This window comes from Pomacea canaliculata, linkage group LG3 (assembly GCF_003073045.1).
Source record: "Pomacea canaliculata isolate SZHN2017 linkage group LG3, ASM307304v1, whole genome shotgun sequence".
Taxonomy (NCBI): domain Eukaryota; kingdom Metazoa; phylum Mollusca; class Gastropoda; order Architaenioglossa; family Ampullariidae; genus Pomacea; species Pomacea canaliculata.
This window is the reverse complement of record NC_037592.1, coordinates 32535676-32554304: the sequence shown is the minus strand read 5'-3', so window position 1 is coordinate 32554304 and position 18629 is coordinate 32535676. Positions and strand designations below refer to the sequence as shown.

At 36.5% G+C, this 18629-nt stretch overlaps 1 protein-coding gene across 2 annotated transcripts; it reads left to right on the top strand.

Moving 5' to 3' along the window:
- The first annotated feature begins 733 nt into the window (after positions 1-733).
- Positions 734-18146, top strand: LOC112559078 (PAN2-PAN3 deadenylation complex subunit Pan3-like). 2 transcript variants are annotated; one of them, XM_025229974.1, is made up of 18 exons: positions 734-1042; positions 1807-1904; positions 2698-2841; positions 4446-4581; positions 4910-5076; positions 6792-6857; positions 7097-7201; positions 7374-7431; positions 8502-8660; positions 8872-8997; positions 9375-9512; positions 9636-9789; positions 10924-11014; positions 11548-11687; positions 12421-12550; positions 13518-13582; positions 14349-14487; positions 14632-18146. In XM_025229974.1, exons 1-18 carry the CDS (start codon positions 886-888, stop codon positions 14776-14778), a joined length of 2220 nt encoding a protein of 739 aa, XP_025085759.1. In that variant the 5' UTR covers positions 734-885; the 3' UTR covers positions 14779-18146. The 2 variants fall into 2 exon arrangements, with proteins under 2 accessions (XP_025085759.1, XP_025085760.1); XM_025229975.1 differs by having other exon boundaries at positions 735-805.
- The last annotated feature ends 483 nt before the right edge of the window (positions 18147-18629 follow it).

Below are 18629 nucleotides of genomic sequence, written 5' to 3'. Positions count from 1 at the left end.
CAGATCGTCTACCAATCGACGTGGAAACAATATGAAAATTTATTATTACTTCGACATCTACAGCGTTCGTGTGGAATCTTTAAAAGAATTCTGCGAATTTGCCAATGTAGAATACAACAGAATTTTGCGATATGGCCTTGGAGTCCAAGTGGCAAATGTGATGTGGAACTGCTTAGCAGCACAGAGGGAGAACGTCCGTTGTCCATATTTGACTGTCTCTGTGGGAGGGAGGATAGAATGCGGGAGTCTGATGAGAGCGAAGGTTTCGAGCAGGAGTGTGGACAGACAAGATTTCAGTAAAGAATGAGCATAAACAGTTTTATTTCTTCATTGTTTAACACCCGAGAGGTAGCAATTTAAATTGTATGGACTAGTTTTATGGACTATCTTAAAAATATCGAAAACGGGTTGACAACTGTATGGTTTTCCTTTCAGTCCTTCTCGGGGAGACTACCGCTGGACATTAAGTTGAAAGTATGAGTTGTCTGTCGTAGACCTCTGCAGTTGTCTCGTTAACGCTTTTACTGTAGTCTGATCATTTGCAGGGGGGACATATTGAGATGTTCATACCGATTTCATTTTTTCTCAATTTTTATTTTAATTAGCGTACATTTTATGGTTTATTTCTTGATTACATCTTGAGTAACTCTCTTACCAGGTACGCATATTTTTTAGTTAAAGCATTGGACACAGGGAAACCCTTGACCTAGTTATTCCCACTCCCACAATGCACTGTTGAAAATGCGCACGCATAGCCGAGGGGAACCTGTTCAAAATACAGATTGTGGATACCTGGAAAGATTTGGTACAGTGACCAGATGAACCGTCCATTGCATATATCCTGTACAGCATTCATGAAAAAAATCTAGTAGCAGCATTTTCGCCATGTCTAGTGCCGGACATTCCGGTAAAAAGCTGACGCCATGTCGCTATTACATGAACTCTGGAAACTGTGCATACGGAGACGACTGTCAGTTTCTTCATCAAAATCCATTGCTTCAAAACATGTTCAAAAATGGCCCGCCCCCATTGGAAAGCCAAGGTTTGGTATATCTTAGCCCTTTGAATTTTTCAAGACTTATCGCTGAAACGCATTTTGATTGGTTTTCCTTTTACAGCAAATGCTGGTGACTTTTAAGTACTAAGTAGGTCGCTGGGAACATAACACTGTCCTATGTAAACAATATCCTCACACGAAAAGTTTTAAAAAGTCAGATTTAACTTGCAGTAGTAAAATAACAAAAACTAAGTTATAAAGTATTAGATATTTGTTTAAACTGCGTTGATCGCGTGTAAAATAGTGGCGAAACAAGTTCTTCTGGGGTCGGCATGTGGGCAGCTGGACATTGGGAATGTGAGGCAGATTTTCACCTCAAGACATTGAACAGCGCAGTCTTGTGTTGTAGCCCAGCGGGCATCCAGAAATAAACAGAAGGATAGTCCGTTGATTCCTTTCCACACTCGAAGTATAGTCTTGTCTTTCGGTCAACGAATCTTTTCTCTTTCGTTAACTGCAAAAGAATTATGTCCCCTGCTTTAACGTTTTCCATTACTTTACCGACATTGTTTCCTATGCTACACCACTTATCTTCCCAGCCCATGCGCACACAAACACAGACACTTTCAAATCTTTCTTGCAGACACGCACAGGGTACTCAATATTGATTTATAAATCATTCTTTGAGGGATTTTATAAATTTGACCGAGTGTGTGTGAGAGAGAGATAATGTATGATAGTGAATGTGATTAAAAGCAGAGTACAGAGAAATTTTCTGTCATTCTTTATTTTTTGATATATACATATAGGGTTAGGAGATATGCCTGGGAGTGGAGATCAGTATTTTAATGCCACCATGACATTTAACCCTGCTCCAGGTTCTGGCATGAGTGAGTTCCAGCCCTATGTAAGTGTTAATTTGATTCATGATAAAACTCTTTTATTTTAATTTCCCATCAAGTAATTTTCTTGTGAATAGTCAAGGACATTATTTATCCAATGAATGTTGGATGTAATATTTAACTCTTGTGACAGGAATTCCTTATTTTAGATCATTATTTAGATAATTTTACACCTGTGTTACTTGTGTGTTGTCCCTATGCTTCACTGGGAGTGAATAGAACAAGAAGTTACTTTTGTGTTTACTGAACTAGGTATTTCAAGGTTGCATTGACGTGTAGACATGACTGAGTCTGATCTCAGAAAGTCATTTTTGGGTTTTGCATATTAGTTGAATTTCTTCCCATGGCACTTTTAAAAAGTTTGCTTATTTGAGGACCTCAGGTCACATGTAACTGTTTAGCAGAACTTTTTACTCCGACTACAGTGGAAAATCACAAGTCTTGGTTTTCAAGACAATTTTATTTGCATATTTTACTTTTCCTTTTCTTTTATTTTAAAAACCCAAAACTGTTAAGTTCCAGCTATGCATCCCCTCATAAAAATTTCATCATTTGCTTACTTATAATGTGATTATATTTCCAGATCAGTTTATGCCGGTATGGTATACTGTAGAGGTGCATAAGTTTGGCCTCTAGAGCTGCTACAGAGATTATTATTGTGTAATTGTTGCGTAAATGTTTAATTATTATTTATGTATTGCCCAGTTGTTGTTCGTACAAGTTTTATCTTTAATAAACTGTCTTTATTTTGACTTTTGCACATTTTTTCTTGTTCTGTAACATATGGAATTTTTGTAGTCTTCCATGCAGTCAAGGAGAGGACATCCTCGTCATCTTTCACAGAATGCCAAGCCATTTGTTCCAACACACAATCCCATGGACCAATCTCTTGCCAATGACTTTGCAGCTCTCAATCTGGCAGCAACTTCAAGCATGGTCAAAGTGAGAGATTAATGTTATCGGAGATCAGAACTTTTTACCTTTTAATCACTTTGATTTATATATAAAAATAAGACAATTGAGTTAATAACAAATGTTTATTATGTGATCGATACATATATACATACTAAATGACGAAAAAAAATAGAAGCTTAATTTTTTTTTTCAAAGAGGAGAGCCAGCATTATCCTTCACTGACTTTCTCTGCTCGGGTAGGCAGTGCTTTGTTTCTTTTGTTATTTCAACACTTAACTTAGGTTACATAATGTCTGCTGACATGTCTTTTGATAAACAGGTTTTTCACATCTCTTGTTCTGCAAACTATGAACTCCGGTAGATTAGCTACTCTCAGCCATCAAAATTCTCTTTTGCTCATTTATTTGTTCTGTCTTAACTAGACTACTGCAACTCTCTTCTTACTGGCTGTCACTGTACCTCATTGATAAGCTTCAGAAACTCCAGAACTCAGCTGCTCCTCTCAATTTCCAGACCTGAAAATCTGAACACGTTACACCACTTCTTCACTCTCTTCATTGGCTACCAGTTAAAGCTAGAATAGACTGCAAGCTCTCCTCTATGCTGTGGATTATTTGAAGAAGGCTACTCCCGTTATAGAATTATTCCACTGTTTCTGGTACTGGTCCTCGATCGATATCTCTCCAAAATCACTCCTATCCATACTTCCTTACAACTACTCCATCTTCTGATTTCAGGCTTCTTTAAGTCCCAGTAAGATATAGATGTTTGGACAGAGGTCTTTTTTCTATCAAGCCTCATCAACTTGGAACAAATTACCCATCAGCCTTTGTCACAGGGATTCTTTGACCACTTTTAACTTCAAACTGGACATACTTTTTTTTCAAATTCAATGTCTTCACCTTCCATGTTAAAACCATGCGCTGATGTAATGTGGGCCTGATGTATGAATATATTTGTTCATGGATGTTAGCATATAAATTCATTTATAGTTTGCCTGTAGTTTTTTTGTTTTTTTTTTTTTAATTTGTGAAGAGCTCTGAGCGAATTATTTTTGAAAAGCACTATATCAATACTCATTATCATTATTATTACACACACATGCAATCTTAGTCTTTGCTACAGCCATTGAAGTGTTTCTAATCCAGTAGGTTTCAAATGTCAACAAAATAATGTTAACAGTTCACATACTTTAAACAAGCTAGAAGAATAAAAAATAATTTTCTTTAAACAACTCAAGATGTAGATTTGTTGTCATTTTACAGGTAGGTGATAGGTATGTAAAGTCAGGGCTGGTGGTTTTAACCATTGATATAAGCCATTTATTTTTGATCCTCTGTAGAGAAACATGCTATTTTGTCAACTTTTAAAAAAATATTAAGACAACATTCCCTGTATTTCAGCATTAAAGCATTGAAAATGATGCAGGTTTGAGTTTCAGCAACAAATATAACTTAAACATCTATCTATATAGCCATATATTCATTTATAAATCTGTAACTTCATTATCTGGTTCAAAAGAAAGCTTTGGAGGTCACTGGCATGGTAGTATAGACCAGTGTCATACTACCAGAGCTGTTTTTGCTAGATATGCAAAATAATTCTTCATGTTTCATGGGATTTCCACACAGGGTTCTGGGGAGTACCCAGGTCAGCAGCAGTCTCTTCCGCACAGCTCCAGTACTCCCTCTTTTGCAGCCTTGAGCAACATGTTCAGCACACCCCCTCCCCCAACTACTGCCCCTGTTAGTCATGTGGTCAACAATGGTAAGCTTCCATTTACTTATTCACCACAACTGGAATTTTCTCTAGTAAATTTGTTTTTTCCTCTCCCCCCTCCCATAATTAGGCCTAATTATGTACCAATTTGAGAAGCAGTGTCTGGGTGATGATACAACCTAGTAATTAAGGAACTACTATTGTGTAATATTCTTCAAGATCTTTCCTGTGGACAGAAATTAATGGGATATAAGAGAGAGACCATTAACATATGAAAGTATTTCAGTGTGCATATGTGTGGACATTCATGTGTCTATGTGCATGCACACATGCATATGTACATGGATATTTTTGTCTTTATATTTTTTCCACTTAGGTTCAGGGCTAGCATTCTCATCTGGCATGAGTCCCAGCCATAGCCCAGGAATTTCACCCACCTCCTCACCACATGTGTTTCGACGTAATCCGCACTCATCACCTGTGCCGCCACACCGTCAGACCACAGTTCCTCAGAAGCCAAATGCTGGTACCACTTTTCACCAGGTAGGACCCCATTGCAGGGAGTAACTGGGTCTGGGAGAGGATAGCAAGATGAAAAGGTTTGTTAGAATTATTGCATACTTATTTGATGCTGGCATTCATTTAATGCTATAACCCAAGTGCAAAATTATTTTTAAATCAGTGTGTTTAATTCATTAAAAGATCATAATTCCTAAAATCTCAGCAAACAACTTAGCTCAGTTCGCATTATTCAAACTTTGCTCTTACTTTGGTTTTGAAGAGCAGTCTGTTACAATGGACTTGTGAGACATTTGCCCAGGGAACTGGACACATGTGGAAATCATATCAACTCTGACCAACCATGTTAACGTATAACTGCAGGGAAATATATACAGGGGAAACTATATCTGCAGTGTTTACATATCTGTCAGCTACAATGAAAACATGTAGTTAACGATCCACCATCCCTGCTCATCCCTGCAACCAAAGTACAATAAGAACAATTTTTGCTCATCTAAGAGGTTCCAGTACCATCCATGCTATCCGTACTTCCATGTACTACTGTACTATTATTTCCTCTTATAGCAATCATCCACTCTCACATACACACACAACATACACTTGTCTCTGGGGGGCCATTACTGCCACCCTCATACTGGAAGTTTTTCTACGTCTTAGTCCATCTCATGCCACAAGTTCATGGTTGTTGTAAGCTGCAGATGTGGAACCAACAGTCATAGCATGTCGAATTTCTTTTCTAGTGCCCCATCCAACTGTTTGTCACTTTCACACTGTCTACCTTCCATGTCAGGAAGCAACAACTACTTCTCCAGCAACACAGATACAAAACTGCTGTCCTAGTCTAGGGACATTACGTGGCAACTGTTCGTTCATCCACCTGCACTGGCCTTGAATAACTACTGTTATACTCAAGAAGCAGTGCCGAGCATCTTTAAATCTTTATACACTCATACCATGCTCAGGGATACCACTGGTCAATCATACAACAAACATCCTTCAACCAGTTGCTAACTAGACAAAGCAGAACAAAGGAAAATACCACACGCCTAGTGCTGCCACTACCCTGCAAGAGTCATTGGGGAAAGGTTAAAGACTTTTCTCGCTGTCCTTATACAGATAGTTCTAATTGAATGATTGACAAATACCTTTGGTTGCTTCTGCTCTGATGTACCCTGCTTTCATTACACAACCATGGGCAATGGGTATATGTGATCATGGGTCTGGCTGACCAAGATAACACTCTCAGGACCACTCTGCTCTGGCCAGGGGTTCACCATCTACCCTTTGGCTACTGTTGCCACCCTGATGGCTTCATCAAATACTGCTGTTTCACTTGGCCACATAGGCTGACCGTCTTACATAATACACTCTGTCAGCTTGTTTAAGAAGCTTTTTTTATGTACCCAGGTGTTCTTTGGCTGTGAATGCATAGTTAGTTAAGATTTATTCTTAATCGTGGAATATTTTCTTGTCCCCCAAATAAGTTAACACACAACAAGGTCAGAACCTCATTTCCCATTATGTGATTGGGCAGCTCCTTGTTTTATGTTCTAAATCTTACATTTACTGTGACCTTCAGTTTCATCGATTTAGGTAAATCTATGTACTGTTCATGAAACGTATCTTCTTTGACCTTACCAGCTGTAGGAAAATATGAACATATTTTTATAATTGAAATATCAGTATCATCTGGTAAAATCTCAAACAAAGAAATTATAATAATTTTTTTTTTTTAGGAGAATGTAGGAGGGACAACTTACTTCTATTCTCCTGAAGATTTTACACCTCAGCAGGAAGGAGCTGTGAGTGCAGATTTTCTTCATTATGTGATCAGAAGAGCTAGGTTTTTAGGATTTGGTTAATATTTATTTTCTGCTTCTTAAGTTTGGAATTTATAGAAAATTGTAAACAATTCATAGATTTTACTTTCAAAGACTTATTTTCATGTAAATATTTAGAATTTGAGGCAGATGTAAGTTTGGAATTTTCTGTTAGCATGTCTCTTGTGTTTTCTTTACTCACTTATAATATTTTTCTTCAGTTGCTACCAGATTTCACTATGTACAATTCGATACCATCCCACATACATCATATGAAACTGAAGACTCCATTACAGACCTTTGCTATGGCAGATGAGTTGAAAATGGTTTGTATAAATTTAGTTTTTCTCCCATACCATGTATTGGTGTTCCCATTGCTATTTTTTGCGGTCACTCTTGATGGTATGGCTGAATGAGATATGAGAAATAAAACTGTAAACATTTAAGGTTTGTGTGTTGTCAAGTTCCCACCACATTTAGTTACATTAATGTGTGCAGGAAGTTTTGAATCGTCAGGCACTTGCTGGAGCACATGTTGATCTGGCAGCCCATCCAGGTATGGTTTATTTATTTCTGCTAACACTGATATACAGGTGATGCGCCTTTGCTTGACAGGCTGACAGTTCATGAACCAGATTGAAGAGCAGTAGGCAGCATTGTGGACTACAGAGGAGATATACATTATGGTCTACTGATGGCCATGTTTCTGTCTTGCTCACTTACTCTCTCACACCCTCTAAATTTCAAAAGTTGCTGTGCACTGTAGATTTTTTAATGTGTCACATAATTGGTAAAATAAATATCAAAATAAAAATTCTTCCATGCAGAATTCACCAACTAAACAAAATTAGTGCTGCAAAATATGTTCTTAGGGCTCACTTAGTCTTTCCTAACCATTTTTCTGCTTGGTGTGCTTAATTAACTTGGGTCACGAACGGTTGAAAGTAGTCAAGTTTCTACCACACTGTTAACACCAGCAGGTATTGTCAGAGCTGTGGGGATGTAAAACTTAGCCAATTGACACCTTCCCCATGAGGCCATAGAGATGTTGATTGGCAACAAAGGACAGCCCTAGGCTACCCAAGCAGGAAATCTGTCGAAGTAGTTATCAGCCAGCAAAGAGGCAGCTTAGCCTCTCAACTGGACTGAAAACTTGCATTTCTGAACTGGGGTAGCAAGTGGAGGTTGTTTGTGGGGAAGCCTGATTGTGTTGTACTGTTCCATAAAAATAGTCCAGTGAAGTAACAGGTTTGTTGCAATAAGATCATTATATATTCATATAATTACAATAAGAAGATTCAGCTTCATCAAGGTCAATTGTTTGCTTAATTTTTGCTCATTTATTTTAAGTCAGTCATTTAGATTAGCTAATCCTTTTCACTCCAGCTGGAGCATAAGGCTCAAATTTCTAGCCATTTAACCCTGGGTCAGCCATCTGACTTTGCCATCATTTAGATAACTTCCCTAAATCTTGTGCAAGGAAAATTTTGATATGATGGTAATTGATTTCCCCGAATAAAGTGCTTTGTCTAGAAACTTGTTCCTCAATTTAATTTGCAAAGCTTGTTTATGACAACAATGAGACAATGAGTACTATCTGCTGATTCTAAATTTGACTTCCTGCAGACATTCCCCCACAAGTTGACAACTATGACAACTTAGTGCCCCTTGAGAGAAGTCTGCCTCCCTCTGCCCAGGCTAAGTCTTTGTTGGGTTATTCAAGCACTTGCTACAAGGCTGTCAATAAAACAGATGGGACCTTGTACTGCCTTCGTCGTGTTCACAGTAAGTTGGGAATGAAAGCCCATGAAAACTTTACACTCTCGGCATTCAGGTGATAAGGCATTATGGGATCATTTTTATGTTGTTGTCATGAATTATTGTATTTTAATTTATATTACATTTACTTCTGGAACATTATAGATTTATTGAAGTTTTCTTCGATCATCTTGAGCAGCATTTTTATCTTGAGTTTTTCTTATTTATTTATTCCCAGATTTTCGGTTAAACCCTACTCTAAACTCAAGGCTCATGACACTAGTGGAAGCATGGAACAAGCTTTACCATCCAAATATTGTACAGCTACGAGAAGCATTTACTACTAAAGCCTTTGGGGACAGCTGTGAGTAAACTGATATTTGGATTAAGAAAAAGTTCTTGAATTTATTCTATGGAGTTTTTAATTTGGTTCAGGTATTTTTGGTATAGATCATATTGTTTTTTAATGCATGAAACTGTAAATGTCCCTTTTGCCTTGTCTTTCCTCCCCAGCAGTTGGTTTCAAAAGAAAAAAACTAAAGTATCATATGAACTTTCTCATATTATAAAGAAGCACTCCAGAAACATTGCATGCTTCCTTAATGAGTTGATAGCAACATTGATGCTTGTGTACCCATCTGTTGTAGAGATAAAAAGATTTTATTCATTTGTGTGTGCATGTGTGTGTCACGTTAAAAAAAAAGCACTGAATGTATCTGTCTCATTTTCTTTTCCTCACAGCCATTGTGTTTTCCTATGACTATTTCCCTGGTGCTATTACACTGATGTCTAAGCACTTCAGCAATCCCCAGCCTCTAAATGGCTTTACTAGTCAGTTCAGCATGGAGGGTGGGAGCTCCCGATCCTTTGGCAGTAAAGGTGAGCCCTTTTATTCATTTCAGTTTTCTATGACTCGCTGACATGTACTCCCTTTTTCCCTCTCTCCTTTGTATTTAGTGTTTCATTACTTTGTCATGACAGACATTTGGTTTGTTGTGTCAGGAATGAACAATCGCAGCACACCAACCCTGCTATCGGAGAGTCTTATCTGGTGTTACATTGTTCAGCTCAGCTCAGCTCTGCGCTATATTCACAGCACTGGCCTAGCTGCTCGCACTATTGAGCCATCCAAGATCCTCTTTTATGACAAGTCAAGGTAATTTGGTGCTGAACATCACTTTTAAAAACATGGTGGAAAGAACTAACTAGGATTTTCTTATTCTAATGTGCATATACATATATTGTGCATTTTAAAAAAATTTCTTATCATTAAAATTTATTATAAAGAATTTCTGTGAATATCCTTACATAAACTGTGCTTATTTGGGGATCCTCAAAATGTAGATACAGTGAAACCTTGGTTTTCATTAATAATCTGTCCAAAAACAGTGGGTGAAATGCAGAACTGACAAAAACTGAGGCAGTTATTTCCATATGAATCAACGTAAAGCCAATTAATTTGCTCTAGACATTCCAAAATACATACCTAAACGACATTTTATAGAGAATAAATATAGGGTTTAATACTATATTAAAAAATTAACATAAAATGACTATAAAAGACTAACATAAAGAGCTGCTGGTTCTGGAAACTTTCTTTGGTCCCATGATGGAGCTGAAAGGAAAGGGTTAACTTATTAGCAAGGGAAACACTTAAAAAGGACCATGAGATTTGAGCTTGTGGACTACATATATTTTAAACTGAAAACTTAAACACATTTCACTGAATATTTTATGCACAGTAATCACTTACATGTAATTGCAGTATTAGCACTCAATATGAAAAAAGCACAATAACACTGGAAAGCAGTGGAATTGTTTAGCTAGACATGTGGGGTGATACACACACAATGAGAAACAATGCCACACTGAGCAGGAGAATGCTGGTTTGCAAAATTAGTAGTGAGGTCATGTGGGCACACAAACAAAATCTGAGGCAATCGACGAAAACCAAAACAGATTTTTACAGGAAAAAGTCGACAATAACCAAAGTCAAGAAAAAAGGATGTTTCACTGTATCACGATAAGAACATCTATTAGAAAGAGTAGTTTATATAAAGCATGGAAAGAAGTAAAATCAAGTGATGAATGTTTGTAAGCATGTGTATGCATGCTCAAAGAAGTCCAATTGTTCACTTTTTGGGTTCTTTTCATTTTAATTTAAGATTGTGCTAGAAGATTTGCTGCTTTACAGCTCTGTCAAACAGTTGAAAAGCTGCATTACCTCTGTTGGGGAGATTTTAATTACCCTGTTTCTGTGAAGGCTTTGATGTCAAATTTGTATACACAGGCTGCGTGTGAACTGTGTTGGGGTGATGGATGTTTTGTCACTGCCCAGCATGGACCAGGCAACAATTATGAACTTCTTGCCACACTGGCAGGTAATCCTCTTAACATGTATTATCATGGTAGTTCTGGCTGTTGCCTACAGTCGAAATACAACCTCCGCCTTTGTCCCATTTATGCAATTTTGATCAGTATTACTCAATTAAAACCCAGTTTGCAGTGAATTAATCTGTGCAGAGTAAGCCATATTGTGGGTTTTTTGTCCTGCATAAATGGTATTGCAAAAAGCATAACCCAAAAAATATCTTTCTTTAAAATGCTGGTTTTATTTTCTGTTAATTTTTACATAGAAAAAACAGCTCCTTAAAAAAGGCAACTGTATTCCTTTTTTCTATATTTCCTTTTAAAGAAAGTAAGAAGCTGTACATATTTTTCTTAGTTTTTTCCCAAGTATGATAAAAGTTTAAAACATTGCAACCAAGGTGTCGAATACATTGCAAATTGACATATCTGTTTGCAGTAGATGGGAAGCTTTATTTATGGTTGTAAAGTTTTACAACCCCTTGAAGTCTGTTTCCTTATTTTTCTTGTTTCCATTTGCATCTGTCCTGCTATGTTGCATGGCCAGCAAGAGGATCTCATGGGGCTGGGCCGCATTGTTTTAGCTCTTGCCTGCAACACAGCCCTTGCTTTGCAGCAGCAGAATATGGCCCATGCTTTGGAATTTGTACAGAGAAACTATTCTCCTGATCTTAAAAACCTTATCTTGTGAGTGACATTCACCTGCACCTTTTAATATTTGCATCAAAATATGTTACCGTTTGGAAAATCACCTGTTCAACATCTGCTCCCAAACATTTTTCTCTAGTAAAGTTATAATTAGCAGCTTTTTATATCTCTCTCTCTTCTTGATACATATTTATGTTGACTGTTAGCTTCAACTAGACCAGGAGTGGGCAAAGTATACGACCTGCAGACATCTTTGGATTGATCTGTCTGCCAAAATGTGAAGTGCTTTTTTTTTTTTTTTTGATTCAGCCTAGGGAATTTTATTTATCAGTACAACAGCGTTAGAGATCAGCAGTCTGTAACATTCTCGCACAAAGTACAAGGGTAACATATAACACAGCTGACATGTCTCTTGGAGCCATTCTGGGACAGTGCCTTCAAAGGAAAGGCTGGTTTTAAAGTTTTATTTTGAGCAAATTTAAGTAGTTTCACTTTACGCAGTAAATTCGGTCAGTGAACACCATTACACTCATTTGTTGTCCATTTCATCATCATTAGGTTTTTTGCGTCGTCATCTGGCGTGGGTTTTTGGTATTTTACTGGCCTACTGCATAAATCAGAATTTTTAGACCGACCCACACAAAAAAAACAACTTTTGCCCACCCCTGAACTAGACATTGCAGATATTTTGTTATTAAATATACCTTGTTGCTTGCATTCTTTAGTGAAAGTGTCGTAACCCACAAAATGTGGTTGTTTGTGTATTTTCAAGGTACCTGCTGAACAATCAGAATAGGCCACGTACTGTCAATGATATTATGCCCATGATAGGAGCTCGTTTCTTTACCCAGCTGGACACAGCTCAGCTCAGGTGTGATGTTCTTGAAAATGAGATGTCCAAGGTAAGAAAAGATAACCTTTCCCTTAATCAATTATTCTAACAAGACATATTTATTTGTGTTCAAAATGCTTTAAATACATTTTAGGGGCAAAAAGTGAAATAATTTAGAATATATTTATTTCGTTTTTATTAAATAGTACAGTGTGGTCTTTTTTTTTTTTCTTTCTTTCTTTTTTTTTTTTGTGGGGGGCGGGGGGAATCTATACCATTTATTTGCCAGTCCTTGAAAAGCATGTTTAGTCTGTGACAGTTTTGCAATTCTGAGTGCATAGATCACTACAAATTCCTACTAAACAAGACCAAAAAAAATAAATAAATAATGGGAAGCAATTTGCCAGCAGCATAACAAGCTGTGGTGTGATCTCCCTTGGAACTGTTTACAGGAGACAGTGACATTTGGTTCGTGTATTTTGATTCAGGGTAAGGTGAATGCATCCACCCAAGAAAAAAAAAATTGTTATTTGCTGATGCAAAGAGAAATACTGTTTTGTGGGCTGTGAGATCCCTAATGAAGGAAGACCGCCAAAGAACTAGAATAAAAAGAAATCAGCTTGAAAAGGACATAACTACACATTCAAGGAAAGAAAAAGCAGATTATCTTGTATTTTTAATAAACCCTGGACAATGCAAGGTACCCAAGATATAAAAAAATTAAAGTACAATTGCTAAAGGTATATTTTCTCATTTTGACTTCAGGTCAGTTTAATAAATGCATTTATACAGCACCATTCTCTAGCACCAGCTGACTCAAAGGGCTTTACATACAGGTGCACAAGCATACAGCTTTTTAAGGCAGACATCAGATTCGCTTTATGAACATGCACGCGCACACACACACACACAGTCATATCATTTGGTAAGATAATGAAAGCATAAACAGAGTATTTTTGTGTCTCTATTGTAATTGTGGAAACAAACTAATTTTACGTAAACTTTTGTAAAATATCTGCATTCTTGTTTTCTTAAAGGAGGTTGAGAATGGTCGTCTTGCACGTCTTATATTCAAGCTGTGCAGCATTTTAGAAAGACCTGAGTGAGTTTTGTTTGTTTTGTTTCTTTTTTTATTGTTGTAATTTTCATTATGTTATTTTGAAAAATTGGGATACTAACATACTGTACAGACATTTGATAGAAATATAGAGCAGCCTGCTTATTCATGTTTCAGGAGACCTAAATTAGTGCTTTAATTAAATTATTATTTAATTAATTTAATAATACTGCAACAATAATATAGTACTTGTAAAACACCCATTCCTGTGACATAAATTCATGGTGCATGCATGTAACCACTTATACAAAGAAAAAGAGATTTCCTCAGACTTTTGATCTTATTGTCATCAAGTAATCAGCATACAATACTGGCTAGTAACATGATACAGAATCACTTCATTTCAGTTTTTAGTGGTGTGCCAGTGTACATGCCAGCCTACTTACAGTATTAGGTTATCAGCTAGTGAAGAGCACAGTTTTCAAGGTTTAGAGCTGGTCAAAGAAAGGGAGTGACATTAAAATATGAGACAACTTTATAGGATAGCTGTCAGGGCTAGAGTACCCTACTTTTTTATGTTTATTTCCATTCAAAATACAGCTTTATTTGAGCATGTGACTTTGGTTTACACTTCCACTGGTTGTGATAAAGGATTATGGTAATCCTTAATTATTAGCTGGTCTACACAGTTGAAGGCACTACTTTAATTTCTCTTTCACTTTTTAATTTTTGGAAAGGTTTAAACAAGATTTACTTATTATTTTTTAGTTACAAGATTTTGGTGAGCTTACATTTTATAGTTCCATGCCAGGTTCAACATGGATCCCTCATGGTCTGAGACTGGTGATCGCTACATGCTGAAGCTTTTCCGAGATTATGTGTTTCACCAGGTTGATGAAAACGGGCTGCCATGGATGGATATGGCTCACATTGTGCAGTGTCTAAACAAAGTACAGTATTTAATTTTTCTGCAGTCTTTCAGATTGATAATACTTGTCATATTTACTTTTGCTTTTAATATCTGTTTTTTCAATTAGACATCATGAAGAATGTTTTAATATGATGCAGATTCCTCATTCTTTGTTATGTTGCAGCTGGACTCTGGTGTCCAAGAAAAGGTATGCCTCATGACAAGAGACGAGCAGAGTATTTTCATCGTTTCTTATTCAGAGCTGAAAAGATGTTTTGCAGCAGCTTTTTCAGAACTGCTCAATGCTGGACAGCCATCAAGTTTTGCATAGGCTTGTAGGCATACAGAAGATAATTTTGTCAGGTAAGAGACAACAGAATAGCACAGCAGAGAGAAAAGGGAAAATGAGATGAATACGTGATTTCTTCTGAGATGTGGTTGTCTGCAGTGCATTACAGTGTCAGATTTTCCAGTTTGCAGAAGTTGACGAAAACTCTTCCGTGACAGTGTTCCCTCTTCCATAAACCCTTTCTGCAAATCTTTCCACAAATACTTATATTTACATCTCTTCACAGCTTGAAAGGATTGGCAGGTCTGTGAAGCAGTTTTGACTTGCATGAAGATTTTGAAGAAAGTGCAACTTTTAAAGCACCTTATATAAAGATTTTACTTATCCCTCAGTGCCCTTTACAAACGTGACATTGTTTTGCTTCCTAGGGCACAGGTCAGCCGTAACCGTAACTGTACGATGTGCTCAAAGTATGTGTATTGCTGCTGTGCAAATCTGGCCTTTTATTTTGAACTCTACACATTCTAGTAATGTATATAATTAAAAATACAGCTAGGTGATGGAAAGGTACAAACTTATTTTAATTTGTGCAAAATTATCTGTACTTACATGTATGTATTCAAATGGAATGCCTCCCCCTCCATGCACACATTTACACAATGTATACATGAAAAATCAAGCGAAGTTACATAAAAGTGTTTAAGGAGATTGTCTACCGAATTATATTGTAATGTGCTTGTACTAATGTTTATGTGAGGTAGACCAAAGCTCATTCTCTCCTACTAAAAGATGGTAGTGTATTCCACAGTTACATTCAGAAGCATAACATGTCGCTATTCGCTGTGGCCATTTTTTAAGAAGTCTTGGAGTAAACATAACAAACAGCATCAAGCAATGTCTTTATTCAGTCTGCAGTCGTAACTAGACCTGAAGCCAGAAACAAGTTACAGTCTGCACTATATTGATCTGTTTTCATAGAAACTTGATTGGTTCAGCTATTTGCTTGTGCTGGTGTTCTCAATCCAGTATAAGTTCACATGCTTACAAATATATCTGCTTTCAAGAGATGATTCAGATTTGAAGTTATCGTTTTTAACAGCTACCTCTTCAAGGATTTAGGTGGAAGTGGGGGATATTTTTTCATGGCTTGTGGGGCAGGAATACAATGCAAATGGATTTTGCATTTTGTGTGTGTGTGGCGGGGCGGGGGGGGGGGGATCATAAAGTTTAGTTTCATTTTATAAGCAAGCCTTTTTATTTCACTGGAGGGTGAAAAGAATAGTCTACCACCTTTTGCTTTCCTTTTTTTTTGGGGGGGTGGGGGGTCTATTCACAGCTGCTTGAATCTCTTGGGGTTTTTTGTGACTTGTTTCCATTTGTACGCTTCATTGCTGTGTAACTCCATGATAAAATTCTACAGCCATGGAACCCATGGTTGTACCACCAGATTTTGTAAATTTCAGGAGGATTATGCTCCTGAGTCTGCTGAGTTCTGCTTTAAGAGAACTGTAGTCATTGGAGTAGCATAAAAATGGCTGCCATCATCATCATTATTATCATCATGAAAATGTTTTTCACACCTATACCATTCAAAAGGCCTGATGCGGCCTTTCTGCTAAGTACTTTCAAATTTTAGCATAAAGAGCTTAAATGCCTCTGCACTCATCTCGCCTATGAGCAAGGTAGGAATGATTGAGTTCAAGAATGTTTTTGCCTTCTTGTAATAGATCTAGTCGAAATATGAAATCAAGTGAGTAAAGATCAGTGGTCACAAACACAATACTAAAAGAAAAAGACTCATAAAACATTAAATTTTTGTTTGCTAGTATTGTAGTACTTTCAAATAGAAGATACTATTCGATTAAAGATTGAAATCACTTTGTGGGCACTAGGAGAAAATTCATGAAAAGGTTATCCATAAATAGTATGTTTTTCCTTTAACCCCTCTAATGCATAGTGCTGAAAAATTAAAAAGGCTTTTTTTTTTTAAGTTATTTTGAAAATTGTATAGAATTCACCATTAGTACAAGAAGAAAAGGTGCTGTAATGGCAGATCAGTACAAGGAGAAAAGATCCTGTAATGGCCTTTTATCATACAAAACTTGATGAAATAACTGTTAAAACATTCATCACATTCATATGTTGCTGCACACTGCGCATGTAATATTGTAATTGTGGAGAAACCATTTTCACTCATGTCTGAACACAAACAGTTAAACTGAGATGTGAAACATTACATTAGTTTTGTTTGTTTATAATAAACTATTCTGTAGTTATAGGAACTATTTCATTAAAACGTTACTCCTAATACTTTACTAAAATTTTACTGCCACATACTTTTGTTTAGCCATGGGCAGAAGAGGTTAATGGATACATTGTCAAGTGTCACATAAGCAGCATCTGGCGGCATGTACAGGCAGCAGTAGTTCATCATGAATGCCGCTGAACAGAATGTATATTCTGAAACAGTGAACCCTATTTATGTTTGACAGTTTGCTGATAATGATCACTGCCCCAAAGGATGTTGGCCATGAAATAGTGTATTTTTTTGTCTTGGCGGTGAATACTGAAGAGTAGTACGAGTAGTATTTGACTTGCATTGCCTGGTATGGGATTGGATCTGTTTTTCTCAGGATGTAATTTTAAGTGAAGGACATGATCATTCTGTTAAACTAAGAGGGAAACAGCAATATTTAGTAAATTGATTTTTTCAGTATCATGCGCTATAATTATATATAATTTTTGCATCTAGTTATATGAAAAGTAGTATATAATTTTAAATAAGTGTCTGAAGATGTAACATATAACCACCTGGTATTTTACATTTAATTCTATATAATAATAGTTGAATTTGTAGAGCGATTTCCTTGTGTGGAGGCGAGCATGTGCTGCACATGAAAGACTATAGACAAACTGACAGTCAGCCATACGAGAAACATAAGCATAAGCAAACTGATGTCTAAAGTAATTTCTGGTTCCTGTAATGTTTGGCTGGTCACCTTTTCTAAGAAATGCTAGATCTGATCTAAAAGAAATTTACAATTCATCTTCTTGGTAACTAATGTGACATTAAACCTGGGTAGAAAACTAGCAACTTTTAAAAGCATAGATTTGCGTAAATTGTTTTTTATATCCAAACTGATGTGTGTGCGTGCATGTTATATTGTATGGTCATCACTTTAGAAATCATCTCTTGTAGGCAAGACATGCTGTATGTATGTGAATATATATTTATGGGTATTTCATGTGAGTGGGCAAGCAACCGAGGATGTTTGAGAGAGAGAGAGCATGCATTTAAAACTTAATGCAAATTATTCTTTGCTTGAAAATGGTGGACCTTATTCCTGATTTTATAAATTGTTATTTTAAGATCTCCATACAATTAAAATTTAAAAATGAGTATAAAAATAAAAAAAAACAGCTTTTCTGCTTAGGGATGAAATCAAATTTAGGAGAATTCATATTGTGTTTTTAAGAAAGGAAGCAACTCATCAGGGAGACATAAGATGTCTATTACAAGATTATCTGTTGCTGTTAGGAATTTTGTGTAAATATTTATTTTAGATGAGCTGATTGTGATGCTATTTACAATTTGAAAAGATCCTCCTTGGTTCTTTGGAGGTTTTAAACAAAGTATTTTAAGAGTAGAGTAGTTCTTTCCAGTGTTGGAATCTAAGGAGATTTAAACAGTACGTTTGTACTTGTTAATGCATGGGCCTGTATGACTTGACAACAGTTAAAGCAGTTTGGGAAGAGTTGAGTTGTCATAAAACTCTTAGCATACACTTGCTTATTGTATATTGCTTTTTGTTTCTGACCACAGTAAATGCTTTTTTTTCTTTCAGATGTTAGTGTTATTTTTAAACATAAGTTTGTTTTCCTATTCAGATCGC